Source organism: Vombatus ursinus, unplaced genomic scaffold (assembly GCF_900497805.2).
Source record: "Vombatus ursinus unplaced genomic scaffold, bare-nosed wombat genome assembly UNPS02000580.1, whole genome shotgun sequence".
In the NCBI taxonomy this organism is placed as follows: Eukaryota; Metazoa; Chordata; class Mammalia; order Diprotodontia; family Vombatidae; genus Vombatus; species Vombatus ursinus.
The window spans coordinates 7947817-7966458 of record NW_020940358.1 but is presented as its reverse complement, the minus strand read 5'-3'; the positions used below and the strand labels follow the sequence as shown (position 1 = coordinate 7966458).

Genomic DNA, 18642 nt, shown 5'->3' with positions numbered 1-18642 from the left:
TAGGCTTCATTAATACAGCCCTGGTGTCTTATTTCAATAATGTCTGACTTTTGCATAGATTTAGTCAAGCTGCTCCTAACCAAAATCCTTCCTTGGCTACCTTATTGTCTACAGTACAAAGTAGCCAGCACCTAGGGCAGTGCATGCACATAGTAAGTGCTTAATAGAGACTTGTTGATTGATAGTAGGTACTTAATAAATGTTTGAATTGAATTCTTTTTGATTAAGCTTCTCTCTCACCAAAGTACAAATACATTTTAAACACATCTCTTCCCCATTAGCCAAGTATACAAGTACTTGGAGCTGTTATCAGGTATTGGCATTGCCATTAATTTCTCAATGCCTTTCCTGATGGCTGACCTGAACAGGGAGAGAGGTATCAAGCATCAATGGGTGGTCTGTCTGGCTTCTCTAAGCAGATGAGTGGCAGTGGGTGGGCACCTGAGAGGGGACACCAGGGTAAAAAGAAGTTGCCCAAAGCCAGACCTGGAGACCTCAGTGATCTGAACTGGTCTAGCCTCTGGCTTGTGAGTGACATCCTTAAAAAGAGAGTTGGATTCCATCAATCACAGGCTTGCTTAATAAAGTCAGGCCTGCGTGGGCCAGGCTTTGTTGGGGTGGGGGGAAGCGGGGAGGACCACTTCGAGCTCTGGTCACTTACCAAAGTTGCAGATGGCTCATCGCTCTCCTGACTGCAGACTCGATCTGCTTCTCTATGAACATCTTTGGGGTTGGAAGCTGGGAATTTGCTTAGGGTCTCTGGAGCCAGAAGGGAGTGAGCCCCTTTGCCCCTCTGTGCCAAAGATCTTTCCCCTAACCTTGGACTTGGGCTGCGAGTCTCCGTGGGACTAGGGGACTTGAGCCAATCGGGGAGTCTAGAGGCTTCCCGACACCGGCCATAGTCGGAGAGGTCCAGGGGCTTGTCCAGGGCATAATTCCTGCTCGTTTCCTCCTTCTTCCTTGGCTCTGAGCAGTCGCTCCCCACTAGGAGCAGCGGTCTCACAGGCTCTGCACAAGGCTCCCTGGGCGGATGCTTCTCTTCCTTCCGTGTCTCTTTTCCTCCAGAGTCTGCAGCCTGGTGGGGAGGAGAGGGAGGCTTCTCCTCCCGCTCCGCTGGAGCTGTATCTCGGTCTCTAGTGCTCTCCACCCGAACTCGGAGCCCCCGAAGCTGCTGCTGGGCCAGGAGGTACTGGAGCCTCTCCCTCTGCTCTAGGAACTGGAGCGTGCCCTCCAGTCTCTGGTCCCGCATGTACACGATAGCTCCGGGCAGGTCTAAGAAGGCCGGGCGGTCCTCCCAGTCCTCCTGCAGTCGGCTCGGGACTTCCTCGCCCTCCCCGCCCTTCAGCCCACTCCTCGAAAAGCTCTGGGCCCCCGTGGGCGAAGAGCAATGACTCCGGAGGCCGAAGCGATGCAGGGACAAGTGGCGGTTGAGAAGACAGAGGTGCTCGCTGCGCGCTGTCAACTTCAGGGATTCATAGGAAGAGGCTGCCTCTCGGGAATCCTGCTTGTTCGTTTTCATGTAGCTGAACCGGGCACGGGGAGAAGAAGACAACACAGGGCAATTGACTAAGCCGATGTGAGAACGAGAAAAATGCACTTCAATCCCTCTGTCCTCAGTTTCCCCTTCTGTAAAGTGAAGGGGTTGGGTTTGGAGGACTTCCAAGGTTCCTCCCACCTCTAACATTGTGCTTTCTGGTGGGAAGAACTCTGCTTTGCTTTATCTACCCTTGTGGTTCATATATGTTCAAAGCTGAAAGGGACCTCACAGGTCAACCCTCACATTTGACAGATGACGAAACTGAGGTCCAGAGAGATTAAATGACTTATTCAAAGTTATATACAAGTAATAAGCAGAATTTGAAACTAATCCTCTCTGACTTCAAGACCAGTACTTTTAACACTGTCATATTATATGCACCTGTATTCACTCCCTTTCTCTAAATCATCCTTCATAGGGCTGCCAGGCCAGGTCATGTCACTGCTGGAAAATATACATTGAACAGAATTCTGAGAGTTTAGGTTCAGGAGTCAAGGAAGTTAGTGCTTTTACCCCATATTAGGAACCTGATGGATTTTCAATGAAGGCGCAACAAACACATTAATGAATGTCTCCATCCTCCTAAATATTCTTTCACTCTAAAGTATGAGAAAAATAGTTGATAACTTTTTTCTTTATGCCTAGTGTAGTGGCCAGAAGGCTGGCATTGTTAGTCAGGAAGCTCTGGGTTCAAATTCTGTCTCTGACAAATACTGGCTATGTGTTGCAGGGTAAGTTACTTAACTTCTCAATATTCCAGACATTTGTCTAAGACTGTACATTACAGAACAGTCGCAAGTCTGAATCAGGAGAGGGAGTTGACAAACTAGGGGATCCCTACCCTGATGAAATTTCAAGTCTAGACTCCTATTGCCTTCCCACACATCTCACATCTGGAGTATGGTAAAATTATAGAATGTTAGATTATATGGGGAACATAGGGTGATCAGTTACCATCTCCAAGTGTAACTTTTTTCTGACTAGAATGCCTTTCCTATTTCTTTTTTTTTTCCTCTTCAGGACCTACAGAATCCTTTAAGAATCAACCCAAGATTCATAGAGCCTTTTCTATGAAGCCCTTAATGATCTTTCCCACCACTGAAATTTTACAATACTTAGGTTTATCCCATTCAGTAGGCACTTATTACCTGGAGCCTTTCATTATTAGCTCTTTTTGCATACTGGTGAGACTTGTTTCTTCAAGTAGACCTTGAAGTCCCTGAGGGCAGGGTCTCCATCTTCTCTTTCTACTCTCTTCTCCTACCACAGAACCTTGCACTCAATAAATATCTGTTACTTGGTATTAACTGGGTTTGCATTCTCTGTGCTTACACCAATTGAGGGCTTCATGGACTTGAGGCTGTAGAAGCCATATGTTGGGCAAGTGGGATGGGGGAAACCAGCTTACAAGTAAATTTTTGCCACTGAATAACTGCAGTGAGGAGCTAGATGCAGATAATTAAGGGTTGGCTCTATACAAAGGGAAAGAAAAAGATTTTTTTGGGGGGGGGGATCCATTTACATTCAACTCTCACTTCTGCCAATACTTTGATCTTTTTAAACAACTAATTATAGAAAACAAACATCTGGTTTCTGGTGACAGACTTGGAGGAATGTAGAGCAACAGGAATGTTTGTTCCTATTGGGAATAGTTTTTACCTCAGATGTAATTTACATCTCTGCAGCCCAGATGGATTCTACAGACATAATTTCCTTTTTTGTGTGTGTTTGTCCACCTTTCACAGGGTAACAGCTCACAGAGAGAAGACATCAAGCCAGGGATGTTGCCGAGTGAGAACCAGCAGCCTGGACTTTCTCCACAATTTAGTATTTAGTTATGTTCTCTCTAAAATGAAGAAATAGGTCCAAAGGGATAGGAAGTAGACCTGTGAAATCGTTGGCAGAGGAAACTCCTGCCAATGCAGGTCAGACCTTCTCTGCAACTTACAGTGTCAGAGAACAGTCTAGAGTACTGAGAACTTACGTGGTTTACATAGAATCATATAGTCAATATGTATTAGAGGGCAAAACTTATACCTAAGTCTTTCTGGCTTTGAGTATAGCTCCACTACGCCCCGATGCCTCTCCATATGATCATAGAAAAGGTAATAGAAGTTTAGAACGGGAATGGACATGGGAGCTTACCTAGTACAAGCCTCACATTTTACAAATGAGGAAACTGAAGTCTAGAAAGAGGAAATGAGCTGTCTAATGTAACATAGTTGGTTAGCAGAATCCAGTGTGGAGGCAGACCCATCACATTTAAAACAGGCTCTTTCCTCAAGTGATGGGCGTTTAATTTGGTTATATGATGACAGAGTGAGCTTCTGTGCTCACTCAAAACTTCTATGTTATTGTAAAACTCCCCAGAAGTAGTTGGAAGTGACTGAAGCCAGCTCAGCAGAGCTACCAATCTTTCCTTTGATCAACAAATATTTACTGAGCACTTCCTGGATACTCAGGTGCTATGGGTTAGACAAGAAAGGAGAATGGTCTGAATATTTGGAGAGCTCACTGACTATTTGAGGAGAGAATAAATACTCAGGAAAGTAGTATGTAGTGCAGTGTAAAGAGTAGCAGAGTTGGGGAAGGGAGACTTGGGTTCTAATCTCAGCTCACACTCAGCCCTATTAACCCAGCTTCAAGAGATAGGAGAGCTCTGGGAAGGAGGGAGGTGAAGAAGGTAGTTCCCAGAAATCTTGAACAAGCTTGGTTTGATTTAGAGAGCCCTGATTTAAAGGCTCAGATCAGGAAGGGATAAATATAAGGACAAAAGGGACAGTTATCCTGAGCTGCCAGGTGTCTAGAGCTCCAAAGGCCCTCTTGGAATAAGTGTGTGGTGAAGTGCTGGTTCTGCCTCTGATCATCCTTCCACCAGTTTATTCATTCTTCCCATCTCTTCCTCTAATCCCACTTCCAAACTCAGGTAGCTTCATTAGCATGGGGATTGATAGAAAACAGGGTGTTATCAGCTGAGACTTAGCTCAGACTGTGCAGCCCAGATATCGGTCCTGGGGGAGTGAACAGGGACTCCACCCCACCACAGGGATGGAAGCTTGGATCAGGACTGGGATGGAGATCCCTGTTCAGGAGGGTGGAAATGGTGGAGAATATGCTACAAGAATCAACTTCTAGGGAGTTCCTAGGAATGATCAGTTCTTTCAACATTTCCTTCTGCGACCTTGCTCCCCATGTGGACAGAGCAGCACTTCCTTCAAGTCCTTGGCTTTCCCAATCTTCCCCCACCCCAATACTTCACCCTAAGCCAGGTGGTTCCCATAGTGCTCTCAAATTGATTTTCATGCAGATGATAGTCTAGTTTGGTCTGGGCATTTGGGATAGCAACTGGACTGCTGTGGGGATGGGCCCCTCACTCTGGGAAGTGTGTAGGGGAAGGCCAAATCCACTTCCTCACCCTAATTCACTCCATTTAATATATGGGAGGAGGTCCCTTTTGCCTGGGACTGTTTTTTCAGGGCTGTTTCAAGGGCTCTCCTTTTTTCTTAATTACAGGATTATAGATTTAGATTATATGTTATATATTATAGATTGAGGCTAGCTGACTTTAGAGGTCATCTAGATGACCTTAAAGGTCAGCTAGTCCAGTTCCCTCATTTTGAACATAAAGAAAGTGAGGGTCAGAGAGGTTAAGTGATTGGTCCAAGATCACACAGGTAGTAAATGGCAGAGTTGGGATTTGAACCCTGGTCCTCTGACTCATTGTTCTTTCTGATGTACCATGTCCTACCCCCAACTCAGATGTGATCTTTTGTGTGTGCTGAGGAGATTGGGGAAGGGGAGCTCCACTCACCTGTCCAGGGTATGGCTTCGGTCATAGGATGGGGATGGTGGGCTGCTTCTTGGCGGGGGTGGAGTGGCTGCTTCAGAAGAGTTTTTCTCTGAAAGGCAAGCCCTGGAGCCTGGTCTGACCACAGCAATGGTCCCATGCAGCTGATTAGAAATCCTCTGGGGATTCTGAAGAGAGGGAAGATGAGAATAGCATTAGGGTAATAATATTCATGTGCCCTTAAACAAGGGCACATGGTATCCTATTCAGATGTGCCCCACTTTAAACAACTCTGTTCTATATATATATATGCATATATATGGTTATTCACATCACAGAAGAGACAATATACTATGAAAGATAGTAATCTATAGTAATGAAAGATAGTAATCTTACACTGCTGACTTAATATGTGGCCCTAGACAATCATCTAGCCTCACTGGCCCTCAAGTTTTCTCATCTATTAAATGAGGATAGTACCTGCTCTGTCTCTCTCATAAAGTTTTTGTGAGAATAAAATGTGAAATTTCTTTGAAAGGTACAAAGCTCTTTAAAATGCAGGGTTTCATTATTAATATTATTCTTTAAGTAGTAGGTTACTCACTGTATGTGAGATTACAATATCATAAAATCATAAAATCTCAGAGCTGGAAGAGACTATAGGTATGGTCTAGTCCAACCTGTACTCAAATAATGAATTATATCTGTAACATCCTTGGCAAATGGTCATTCAGCTTCTGCAGGAAGACTTACAATAATATTCAGGACAACTGGCTGGAAATGTCTAATGGACAGCAGTTGGTGCGGTGGAATTAGAGCTCAGGACATAGATTAGGGCTGGATATAGAGATCTAAGTCATTTATAAAGAAATGATAGTTGAACCTATGGGAGCAGATGAGATTACCAAGAAAAGGGGTATAGGGAGAGAAGAGAAGAGGAAAGTCCCAGGATACAGCCTTAGGTGGGAGTACACGTGGTTAGGGGCAGAGACAAGGATGGAGATCTGGCAAAGATTAATTTTAGGAGATTAGTAGTCAGAGCAGAGAGTCAGAGCAGTAGTCAGAACAGAAGAAGGCAGTGTCATGAAAGCTGAGGGAAGAGAGAGTTTAGGAGGAGAGAGTGATCAATATTGTCAAGAGCTGCAGAGAAAAAGTATAAGGGCTAAGAAGAGGCTGTGAGATTTAGCAATGAAGAGATCCTTGGTAAACATGGAAACGGCAGTTGCATTACAGTGATGAGGTTGGAAGTCAAACTGCAAAGGGGTGAAAAGTGAGTGGAAAGGAAGTGACAGAGAGAAGTATAGATACTTTTTCTTTTCTAGGCATTTGACTGTGAAAGGGAGGAGAGACAGAGGACAGTATAACTAGTTTCCAATTAGTGAGAATAAAGAATCCCCTGAAATGATCAAACATATTTAAGTTTGCACTTTTTAAAATTATAATTATATAAAATATGGTTATTTGTTCTAGCTCAGTGGAAATATTGGGACCTAGATGTGCCTTTCTATTTTAACTGTTCTTGCTAATGTTAGGCCAGTTCAATTGGACTCTTAGCTTCCAGTCTCTTCTTTCTACAATCCATCTACCACATAGCTGTAACAATAAGCTTCCTAATGCACAAGTCTGACTGCATTATTCACTTCCTCCAGAATCTTCATTGGTTCCTTATTGCCTTTTAGGATAAAATACAAACTCCTCAATTTGATATTTAAAACCCTTCCCAATCTGACTTCAGCGTATCTTTCTAGGCTTATTTAGCATAACTCTCCTTTATACATGATATATTCCAGTTAGACTAGATTACTTGCTATTCCCTGATCTCTGCAGTCCATTTCCTACCTATGCACATCTATGTGCCTTTGCACAGGTTGTTCTCATCCTTTAAAAGCACTCCTTCCTCATCTCTGCCTCTTAGAATTTTTTTCTTGAAGGCTTAGCCAATATGCCACCTTCTACAGGAAGACTTTATCCATCTAGTCATTAATGCTTCTTCATTCCTTAAATTGCCATTTTTATATTTATCTATTTACATTTTACACCCCCTCCCCAGTAACATGTAAACTCTTTGAGGGTAGGGTATATTTTACATTTTGTCTTAGTTTCCTAAACCTCTACAAGTGTCTTGCACACAGTAGATGCTTAAGAAATGCTTGTTGGCTTGAATTGGATAGGGGAACTCATCATTTTTTTTAAAGCAGCTCATCGGAATTTAGGATAAATCTAGTAATTAGAATGTTTTTTTTCCCCAAATTTATTTCCTAATAGTTTCTAACCATTACCTCTCATTCTATACTCTGGGAATAGGTCTAATCCATATTCTATGTGAATAGCCTTCAAACATTTGAAGACAAGCTCTTATATCTACCACCTAAGCCTTCTCTTGCCTAGGTTCAACACCCTTTGTTCCTTCAAGTCATTTTTGTATGGCATGCTTTTGATATCTTGCTTGTCCATCATGGTTGTCCTCATTGGGATATTCTATGTCTTGTAAATATCTTTGCTTAAATGTGATTCTTTCACTTATGGGTAAATGGGACTTTGACTTCACATAATGCCAGAGCTAGACTTTCAGGAGCCAAGATGGCAGAGTAAGTAGTAAATCTCTGTACCTCTCCCATATTCACCTCCAAAAAAACCCATAAATTAGCACCCCAAAACAACAAATCAAGGAACAACAGAACCAGCAAAAAGATGGGGTGAAATAATCTTTGAGCCCAAGAAACTTGGGAGATTGGCAGGAAAGATCTGTCTCACTTGGGTAAAAGGGGAGTGTAGTCCAAGACAGGAAGTGTCCCAGCAAGCCAGCAGCAAACCAGTGGGAGATCCTGAGCTCCAGTGCAGTGGAGAAGGCAAATACCAACCCCAGGACCTCCACATACTTCAGGTTAGCCAGGGGAATGGGCAGACTCCAGCTCTGAGAACTGCCAGGTGCTTCAGCAGAGACCTGGTCAAACAGGTAGATGCCAACCCTATCAGTGCCTAAGTAAACAGGCAGCTACCAGTGCCCCCCCTGCCAAGTGCTTCAGCCTAGCCCTGGGCAAACAGGCAGCTTGTAGGGGCCAGATGCCATGTGCTTCAGTGTAGCCTGGGGAAACACAGAAACACCCTACAGGCCTCAGCACACACCAGAAACCAGCACTAGGACCCCAGCTCAGCTGCCAGGGTAGGCTACCAGACCCCTATGGTCACTAGTAGTGCCAGCCACCCCCATCATCACCACCCCCACTTCAGTCTAGCACCAGACATGAGGGTCCCCCATGGACCTCTGGGCAACATCAGTGCAGCACCAGGTAAACAGCCAGGCCCTGCAACCCCTGGCACAAGAAGCCTGAGACAGTGCCCATTCCATCCTGTGGGTAGAGATCAAATTTAAAAGAAAGAAAAAAGGTCAAAAAAGATGAATGAAACAACAACAACAACAAAAAAGAATCTGACCGTAGAAAGTTATTATGGTGACAGAGAAGATCAAGATACAAACTTAGAAGAGGACAACAGTGTCAAAACACCTATGGGCAAAGCCTCAAACAAAAATGGGAAGTGGTCTCGAGCCCAGAAAGAACTAATGGCAGAGCGCAAAAGGGAGTTTAAAAATTATAAAATAGAGGCAGAGGGAAAATTGGGAAAAGAAATGAGAGTGATGCAAGAGAATTATGAAAAATGAGTCAACAGCTTGGAAAAAGAAAACAACTGCTTAAAAAGTAGGATTGGCCAAATGGAAAAGGAGATACAAAAATCCACTAAAGAAAACAAATCCTTAAACACTACAATTGGCCAAGTGGAAAAGGAAGTACAAATGCTAACTGAGGAAAACAACTCCTTAAAAGTTAGAATTGGGCAAGTGGAAGCTAATGACTCTATAAGATATCAAGAATCAAACAAATTCAAAAGAATTAAAAAATATAAGAAAATGTAAAATACCTCATTGGAAAAACAACTGACCTGGAAAATAGATCCAGGAGAGACAATGTCAGAATCATTGAACTACCTGAAAGCCAGAATCAAAAGGAGGACCTACACATCTTTCAAGAAATTATCAAGGAAAACTGCCCTGATATCCTGGGACCAGAGGGCAAAGTAGGCATTGAAAGAATCCACTGATTACCTCAGGAAAGAAATACGAAAATAAAATCTCCAAGGAACATTATAGCCAAATTTCAGAGCTATCAGGTCAAGTAAAAAGTACTGCAAGTAGTCAGAAAGAAACAATTCAAATATTGGGGAGCCACAATCACGATTACACAGGACTTAGTAGCTGCAACATTAAAGGATCAGAGGTCATGGAACATGATATTCCAGAAGGCAAAGGAGCTAGGACTACAACCAAGAATCACCTACCCAGAAAAATTAAGCATAATACTTCAAGGGAAAAAAACAGTCACTCAATGAAATTGAAGGATTCCAAACTTTCATAAGGAGAAGACCAGAATTGAACAAAAAAAGATCTCCAATAATCAAGACCCAAGAGAAATCTAAAAAGGGAAAAAAGGAAAATAAAACATAAGGGGTTCAATGGAGCTGAACTGTTTACATCTGTACATGGGAAGATGGTAATTGTAATTCTTAAAAACTGTATCACTAATAGTACATCTAGAAGGAATGGATGTAGACAGAGGGAATGGGTATAAGGTGAATTTGAGGAAATGACATAAAAATAATTAAGGGACGAGAAAGAGGAGGAAGAATGGGGTAAGTTATTCCACATGAAAAGGCACAAAAAACCTATTACAGTGGAGGGAAAGATGGGAGGGTGGATGGTGGGCATTGCTTAAACCTTACTCTCATCAGTATTGGCTCAAAGAGGGAATAATATACACAATCAGTTGAGAATAGAATTCTGTCTTACACAACAGGAAAGCAGGAGGGGAAGAGATTACATTAAAGGGGGGGACTGACAGAAGAGAGGACAGGCTTGAGGAGGCAGTGGACAGAAGCAAAACACTGTCAAGGAGGGAAAGGGTGAAAAGAGAGAGAGAGGACAAGCAGGAGGAAACATAGGATGGAGGGAAATACAGTTAGTAATCATAACTGTGAATGGGATAAACTTTCCCATTAAATGGAAGCAGATAGCAGAACGGTTCAAAAAAACCAGAATCCTACAATACGTTATTTACAAGAAACACACTTGAAGCGGAGAGACACACAGAGTAAAGGTAAGGGGCTGGAGCAGAATTTATTATGCTTCAGTTGAAGTAAAAAAAAAAAAAAAAGCAGGGATAGCAATCCTGATCTCAGACAAAGCAAAAGCAAAAAAAAAAAGACCTAGTTAAAAGAGATAAGGAAGAAAATGACATTTTGCTAAAAGGTATAATAGACAATGAAGTAATATCAATGCTAAACATAAATGCACCAAGCGGTATAGCATCCAAATTCTTAAAAGAGAAGTTAAGTGAGTTACAGGAAGAAATAGACAGCAAAACTACACTAGCGGGGGAGCTCAACTGTCCCCTCTCAGAACTTGATAAATCCAACCAAAAAATAAACAAGGAAGAAACCATGGAGATGAATAAAATATTAGAAAAGTTAGATATGATAGACCTTTCGAAAAAACTGAATGGGAACAGAAAGGAACTTTTTCTTTTCCTCAGCAGCACATGGCAAATACACAAAAATTGACCATGTATTAAGGCACAAAAACCTCAAAATCAAGTGTAGAAAGGCATAAATGTTAAATGTATTCTTTTTAAATCATAAAGCAATATAAATTATATTCAATAAAGTGCAGTGGGAAGGTAGATTAAAAATTATTTGGAAACTAAATAATCCAATCCTTTTTTTTCAGGCAATTGGGGTTAAGTGACTTTCCCAGGGTCACACAGCTAATAAGTCTGAGGCTGGATTTGAACTCGAGTCCTCCTGACTTCAGGGCTCTATCCACTGCACCACCTAGCTGCCCCTTAAATAATCTAATCCTAAAGAATAAATGGGTCAAAGAACAAATCATAGAAATAATAAATAATTTTGTTAAAGAGAATGTCAACAATGAGAAAACATCCCAAAAATTATGGGTTGCAGCTAAAGCAGTACTTAAAGGAGCATTAATTTCTCTAAATTCTTACATCAACAAAATAGAGAAGGAGCAGATCAATGAATTGGGCATGCAACTTAAATCCCTTATGTTTTATTTTCCTTTTTTTCCCTTTTTAGGTTTCTCTTGGGTCTTGATTTTAATTTGTTCTTTTTCTAGTATTTTTTTTTAACTAGGCAATGGAGTTAAGTGACTTGCCCAGGGTCACACAGCTAGTAAGTGTCAAGTGTGTGAGGCTTGGGATTTGAACTCAGGTCCTCTTGACTCCGGGGCCAGTGATCTATACCCTGTGCCACCTAGCTATAAGCTATATCAAATTGCTACCATTTTCAGGGAGGGGAGGAAGGGAAGGAGAAAAATTTGGAACTTAAAATCTTGTAAAAATGAATGCTAAAAATCATCTTGATGTGTAATTGGGGGAAAAAAAGACTATTAAAAATGTCAGAGCTAGAAGGGCTCTAGTCTAGTTCCTGACAATTTACAGATAAAAGAATTGGGACTCGAATCCATGCTTCCTGACTCCTAGTGGTGTGGTAGATAGAGCTATTGGACTTGGAATGGGGAAGGCCTAAGTTCAAATCCTGCCACAGACACTTACTAGCTATGGGACCCTGGCAAGTCATTTGCTTCTTTCAGTGTCAGTTTCTTCATCTGTAAAATGGCACCTACTTGTTGTGAGGATCAAATGAGAATTATGTGAAGTGCTATGGAAATATTAGCTATTATTATTATATTATTATTACTATTCATTCCACTATGTCACACTGCCTCAGTCTAGTTCACTCCTTCATTTAGACAATAAATAATTAGAGCACCCAAAATGTACAAGAATTTGTGTAAAATGCTGAGGAGTAGACAAAGTTGAATAACCCTCTCAAGTTGCTTACTCTTTTGTTAGTCTCCCTAATGGTTCTTTCAGAACAACTGAGTTAAGAAATCTAATTTAGTTAACTTCCATTATCTGGAGCAGAGCTAAGGCAGAGTTACCCTTGGGAGGGTTCCATTTAGGGGCTGATTCTAACATCAACTAATAGTATCTAAGGATTATGAGGGCATTCTGTGTGTCACCATCTTCCTTACTGGTCACGTGGTACACTGTGGGCACAGCTGTCTTAGACAAAAAGGATGGGCTTCTTGGGGGTTGAGGCCATCTAGAGAGACCTTTTAGCCCTGGGGAAGGTAGCTATAGATGACGGTTTTGAAAACAGGGCTCCATTTTGCTTTGATCCAGAAAAAGAGGCATGACTCCAAACTTTCCAAACCTCACCATGTCCAGAACTCGTTGCTCCTGAAGGTTTGTCCCAGGAGGGATTTTAGGGATTGGAGAAGTCTGGTACCCTGTTGACTTTTCTGTTTTTAAGAAAGAAAGAAAAGGTCAGAGAAACTGATGGAAGAGGGTCTCTGAGTTTCTGGGGTGTGTGTGTGTTTATAACTAGTTACAACTGGGATTTTATTTTGTTCTCCCCAGTGCAGCTAAATTAATGCATTTATGTACTGGGACTTCTCATGGATTCTGTGTAGAGGAAGTGGTTTTGGTGGGCAAAAATTTACTAACTGAAACCTCTCTCTCCTTCCCACCAGTTGCTCAAATCTCCAGTGGGATAGAAATTGTGAACTTAACTGAAAGGAAGGAAGCTCCCTTCCCATGTGCCTCTCCTACCCTGGAATCCTGCCCATTTCACTTGATGCCCTTCCTCAGACTCTGTGTGCTCTGTTCCATAGTCCACACTGTACCTTCTCCTAGGGGAGTGTGGGGAAGACAGTCCTCTTCTGTCTCCCGGCTTGGTGGTGGTTTCTCAGTGCTAGGCTTCCGCCCTCCTGGGGATAGCAAGGGCACAGGTGAATCTGGACTGGAGCTGCTTTCTCTGGACATAGCCCGGTGGTGTTTGGGTCTGTCTCTAAGATGGGAGAGACAAAGAGGAATGAGGATGACATCAAACCATCATGGTGGGATTGGTGAAGGGAGACCGGCCTTAAGTCTAAGCATAGTCGGGGAACCCATATATGGCATGGTTTAGGGTTGCTGGGAAGGCACATCTGTTTGCAAAGGTCAGAGGATCATAGGGCTTTAGATTTAGAAAGGATCACAGGGAGTACTAATATAATTGTCTCAATTTATAGATGAAGTAGCTGAAGGCCTGAGAAGTAAAATGATTTACCCAAGGTAGGGTGGTGGCATAATGGATGGTGCCCTGGAGTCAGGAAATCCTGAATTCAAATCTGGCCTCAGACACTTACTAGTTGTGTGACCCTGGGCGAGTCACTTTAACCTCCGTTTGCCTCAGCTGCCTCAACTATAAAACAGGGATAATAACAATAGTACCTACCTCCCAGAGCTGTGGTGAGAACCAAATGAGATAACTTGTATAAAAAATACTTAGCACAGTGCCTGACATAGCAGGTATTATATAAATGCTTATTCTCTTCCCAAGATCACACAGGTAGTAAGTGGAAGAACCAGAATTCAAACCTAGGTTTTCTGACTCTAAAGCGAACACTCTTTCCATTACATGCTATACTGCTAGCTCTACTGCTTATGACCTTGGACAAATAACTTGATCTCTCAGAGCCTCAGTTTCCTTACTTGTAAAATAAAGAGTTTGTGATATAGAATTCTTAAGGTCCCTCCCACCTCTAAAATCCCATAATCCTAGGAAAAAGCCCAATAAGCTTTTCTCTCAATGGTCCATGAAATCCCACCTTTAGAGCTTCATTCTTTAGGGTTAAGCACTTTCCTTCCTAGGCCCTCTTTTAAAATGTAAGTGCTCGCCTCCCTCCAAATGAATCTCAGTTTCCTCATCTGAAAAATGGGGATATTGTTTGCAGGGTTGTTGTGAGAAAAGCACTTTGTTAACCTTGAAGTGCTCTAGAGATGTGAGTAATTATTACTTCTCTTATAGGGACAGACATTGGGACTGTAATTTAATTGAAATAGGCAACTCTGAGGTGAGGAAACTCCCTCTGGCACTGTAGGTTGGCACCTTATCTGCAATTTATAGCTGTAGAGTCTTAATCTTACTGTTTAGCAGGCCCTGATGGGGAACCAGATGAAAATATGATTGGGAAAAAATTAACAAAATCAATAAAAATACAGTAAAACATAGATGATGTTATTATGTGGTTTTCTAAGTCAATAGGCAGTGGTCCCTGTTCCTATTTGAGCTTGGCATCACTGTTCTGGACCAGTGGTGTCAGATAGAAACTAATCCACGCATAAGTATCTCTGCTGTTGACTTAGCTTTAAAATGTAATGTTATCTATATTTTATTGTATTTTAGTTTATTTTGTTAAATATTTCCCAATTACATTTTAACCTCCTTTGGTGGCATGTGCCCGTTTGACATTTCTGGTCTAGAGCACTGAGAAGTGACTTGTCCTGGGTCACACAGCTACTATGTGTCAGAGGGAGAACGTGAACCCAGGTCTTCCTGGTGCCAAGTCTTGCTTAACTTGCATTACACTAAATTGCCTCTCACTATTATTATTTTTGCTGTTGTTTTTCAGTCGTTTTCAGTCGTATCCAACTCTTCATAGCCCTATTTAGGGTTGTATTGGTAAAGATATTGGAGTAGTTCGCCATTTCCTTTTCCAGCTCATTTTACAGATGAGGAAACTGAGGCAAACAGAGTTAAGTGCCCAGGATCATGCAGCTAGTAAGTGTCTGAGGCCAGATTTGAATTCTGGAAGATAGTCTTTCTCACTCTAGGCCTGTTGCTCTGTGCGCTATGGTGCCACTAGCTGCCCACTATTATTATAGTTCTAACAAATCAATGGTTAATGGCAGCTGAGTGGCACCACCTTTCCCCCTCCACGGGAACGACGTGATTAGGGAATTGATTCCCAAGATAGTGGTGCGGGGCCTGTTTGCCCGGACATTGGTAGGGTAGAGGAAAGGTGACTCAGTCAGAACTCACTCCAGGTTTCGAAGTCTCTTCAACTCTTCCTTCAGAGCTTTGTTTTCTTCTTTTAGCCCGTTCATTTCATTAGCTATGAATAAACAGGAAAAAGATCAGCTTGGCTTGGGGAAGCATCAGAAGTGGCAGAGCTCTGGGCCTCTCTGCCTCAAGAAGTAAACTGCCCCGTGTGAATAGTCAGATACTTTGAGAGGGGCCATCACTGCCTGCTCTGGTTAACTTGCCAGAAAATAGGACAGCAATATCCCCTAAATAATCTCTTAAACCACTATGGGGGAAATTAGTCTCTCAATGGAATATGGTCTCAGTTTCCATGGGGTGTTGGTTTTACCCATTGTGGTGGATAATATTGGGCTGGATTTTCTTTTCTTCTTTGCCTAGTAAATCATGTCAAATGGAGGGAGCCAGTGGTTGGGAAGGATTCCCAGGGGTAAATAGTAGTTTCAGTGCAGGAAGGTGTGTGTTGGGGGGAAGGGTTATAGAAGATGGGGATCACAGAATTGTAGAGGTGGAAGTGACCTTGGAGGTCATCTATTCCACCTTTTACTCATAGTTCCCTCCCCTCTCTATCTATTGAAATCCCTGCTATCTTTCAACCCCAATTTCAATGCCACCTCCTCTGTGGAGCCTCCCTTGATCCTCCCAACTAGAAATGATCTGTTCCTCCTTTGAAGTGTACTAGCACTCATTTTTTTCTTTCCTATGGACTCAACATGGTCTACTTTTATTATAGTTATATATGTTGATGTCTTATCCCCCTGACTCTGCTGGGTGCTCTTTGAGACTGGACCCATAATTTCCATTGTCTTTCCCCTAAGCATTTTTACCCATTTTGAGTGCTCAGTAAATATCTACTGCCTTAAGAGTCTAGGGGCCCAGGGATGCTGAAAAAGTGCAGTCACGGAAACAAGATGAACACGACTCAGGGACAAGACTCCAGCATCCAGCTGGCTTCCTCTTATTTTTTGGTCTTTCCACGAATGCTCCACAATGTGCACAAGACCCTCCCATGCTCATCTGTACATGCATGTTCATGTGCACACATACATATACATGTGGACACATAAACAGGCGCACCCTCACTTGTTCTTACACAGCCATAAACCGCATCCCTCCTACTCATGCAGGCATAGGTATACGTACACATATACATATACAAGTTGTTGTTATTCAATTGTTTCAGTCGTGTCCGACTCTTTGTGACCCTATCTGGGGTTTTCTTGGCAAAGGTACTGGAGTGGTTTGCTATTTCCTTCTCCAGCTCATTTTACAAATGAGGAAGTGAGGCAAACAGAGTTAAGTGACTTGTCCAGGGTCACACAGTTAATAAATGTCTCAGGCCAGATTCGAACTCATGAAGATGAGTCTTCCTGATTCCAGGCCCACACTCTATCCACTGTGCCACCTAGCTGCCCCACACATACACACACAAATATACATGCACATGGTTATTGAAATTGTATGCATACTGACAATATTACATATTTATGCATATACATATGTATAAAATGCTTTATATTCATGATTTTCTTTGAACCACACAACAACCCTGTGAGGTATGTGCTACAGGTTGCTCCATTTTACAGATGAAGAAGATGAGGTTCAAAGAGATTATATGATTCATTCAGGTTCCCACAGCTACTAAGTGGCAGAATTTAAGTGCAGGTCTTCCTGACTCCACATCTGACTGTCTTTGTACCACACTCTCCCACCTTTCTAAAAATGAACCCTTATATAAGCACAAACGCTAAAAACATGCAACAAATTTAAATTTATTCACAAGCATACCCTTACTATACAGTCCTGTATATTCATAGACACAAAGTCACATGCCCTTCGACAATCAGTATACACATGCACGCATGCACACTCACACATACATGTGCATATTTGTACTCATACATATAAGCATACATTCTCATGCATACACCGACATACATACTCACACCCTTACACACATGTTCGTCAACATGTGCATTACAGAAATTTTTCTTTTTCAACCAAGACTTTTCAGGGAAGCATAAAGTCATGACTTCTATGGCAGAATTCTTAAACTGTGGGTTGCGGTCCCATGGGGTTGCTGAAGGGGACTCAAGTGGAAAAAGTTAAAGAGGCCCTGTTCTATGGATTACAGGGAGAACTGTCAGAAGATTCAGTCATTTCTTTTACTTCTCACACCCCGAATATGAGGTTCTTTTTCCAGCTGATGCTCCTGGGAGTTTCCTCTCAGCCTAGGACAAAGCCTCTCAGCTGCACAGGGAACCTGCATAAGCATCTCCTTACCTTTGCCCCTCTTCAGCAAGGGCTTTCTCAAAACACATCATTCACCTTGAAGCATTACACATTTATGAGATCAGGTAGGAACTGAGTGCCTTTAAAAGCTGGAGCTTTGAAGGCCTTTTTTCTGGTCCCTGAATCATCTGGACTCTTGGCTAGAGAAATGTCAGATGGACAGGGGGGAGCCCAGTAAAGGTTGAAAGCAGCCCTTGGGGTACTTTTCAGAAAACGCAGAAACCAGAAAGCTTCTAGGAAGGCTGGTTGAGCTGCTGAAGTGGTTTTACTAAATCACAGGCCTGACCAACGTGACTTCCCTGCTCAGGGAGTTCTAGTGTCTCCCTATTGCGTCTAGGGAAAAATAAATTCCTGTTTGACATTTAAAACCCTTGAGAACTTAGTCCCAGCCCATCTTTCTGGACCTGGTGTATATTACTCCTCTTCCCACACTCTATAGTCCAGTCAAAATGGTCTTTTTGCCATTCGTCACATATCACATTCCATCTCTCACCTCTGTGCCTTTGTATAGGGTGCTCCCCTCCCCCTCGTGCCTGGAATGCCCTCCTTACTCACCTCTGCCTCTTAGAATCCCTTATTTCCTTTAAAACTCAGCTCAGGCACCATTTTCTACATGAAGTCTTTGCTGAGCCTTCCCCACCCCCAAGACCCAGCTCTGAATGCCCTCATTCCAAAAGTATTTTGGGTTTATTTCATGTAATCCTATATGTTTGTGTGTGTACATATATATATATATATATATATATATATATATATATGTATATACATATATACATATGTACACACACACATATATGTATACTTGTTTATGTCCACAATATTGGAATATAAATTACTTGGGGGGTAGGGACAGTTTTTTTTTTTATTTGTATCTCAAGTCGCTAGCAGTGTCTGGCAGATAGTAAGCACTTAATGAGTGCTTTCAGATTAATTGAGCGATTGACTTACTGAGGATGAAGATGTGCTGCAGGCTCTGGAGATGGGAATTCTCATATTCATGCTGTTTCTTCTTGGCCATCTCCTGAGTCACCATGCATCGGTCACAGAGGCCGGCCCTCAGCCTGAAATGAGATAGTCACTTAGCTGC

General features: G+C 42.3%; 1 protein-coding gene across 2 annotated transcripts in view; it reads right to left on the bottom strand.

The window, feature by feature from the left end:
• Positions 1 to 18642, bottom strand: part of RBBP8NL (RBBP8 N-terminal like) — a 70694-nt gene that overhangs the window by 22115 nt on the left and 29937 nt on the right. For both annotated transcript variants that reach the window (XM_027848909.1, XM_027848900.1), the window contains 6 exons: positions 18504 to 18616; positions 15264 to 15336; positions 13084 to 13247; positions 12617 to 12699; positions 5349 to 5512; positions 662 to 1523 (listed from right to left, as the gene is read on the bottom strand). In XM_027848909.1, the coding sequence (XP_027704710.1) occupies positions 662 to 1523; positions 5349 to 5512; positions 12617 to 12699; positions 13084 to 13247; positions 15264 to 15336; positions 18504 to 18616 (1459 nt within the window). The remainder of the gene's footprint in view (positions 1 to 661; positions 1524 to 5348; positions 5513 to 12616; positions 12700 to 13083; positions 13248 to 15263; positions 15337 to 18503; positions 18617 to 18642) is intronic.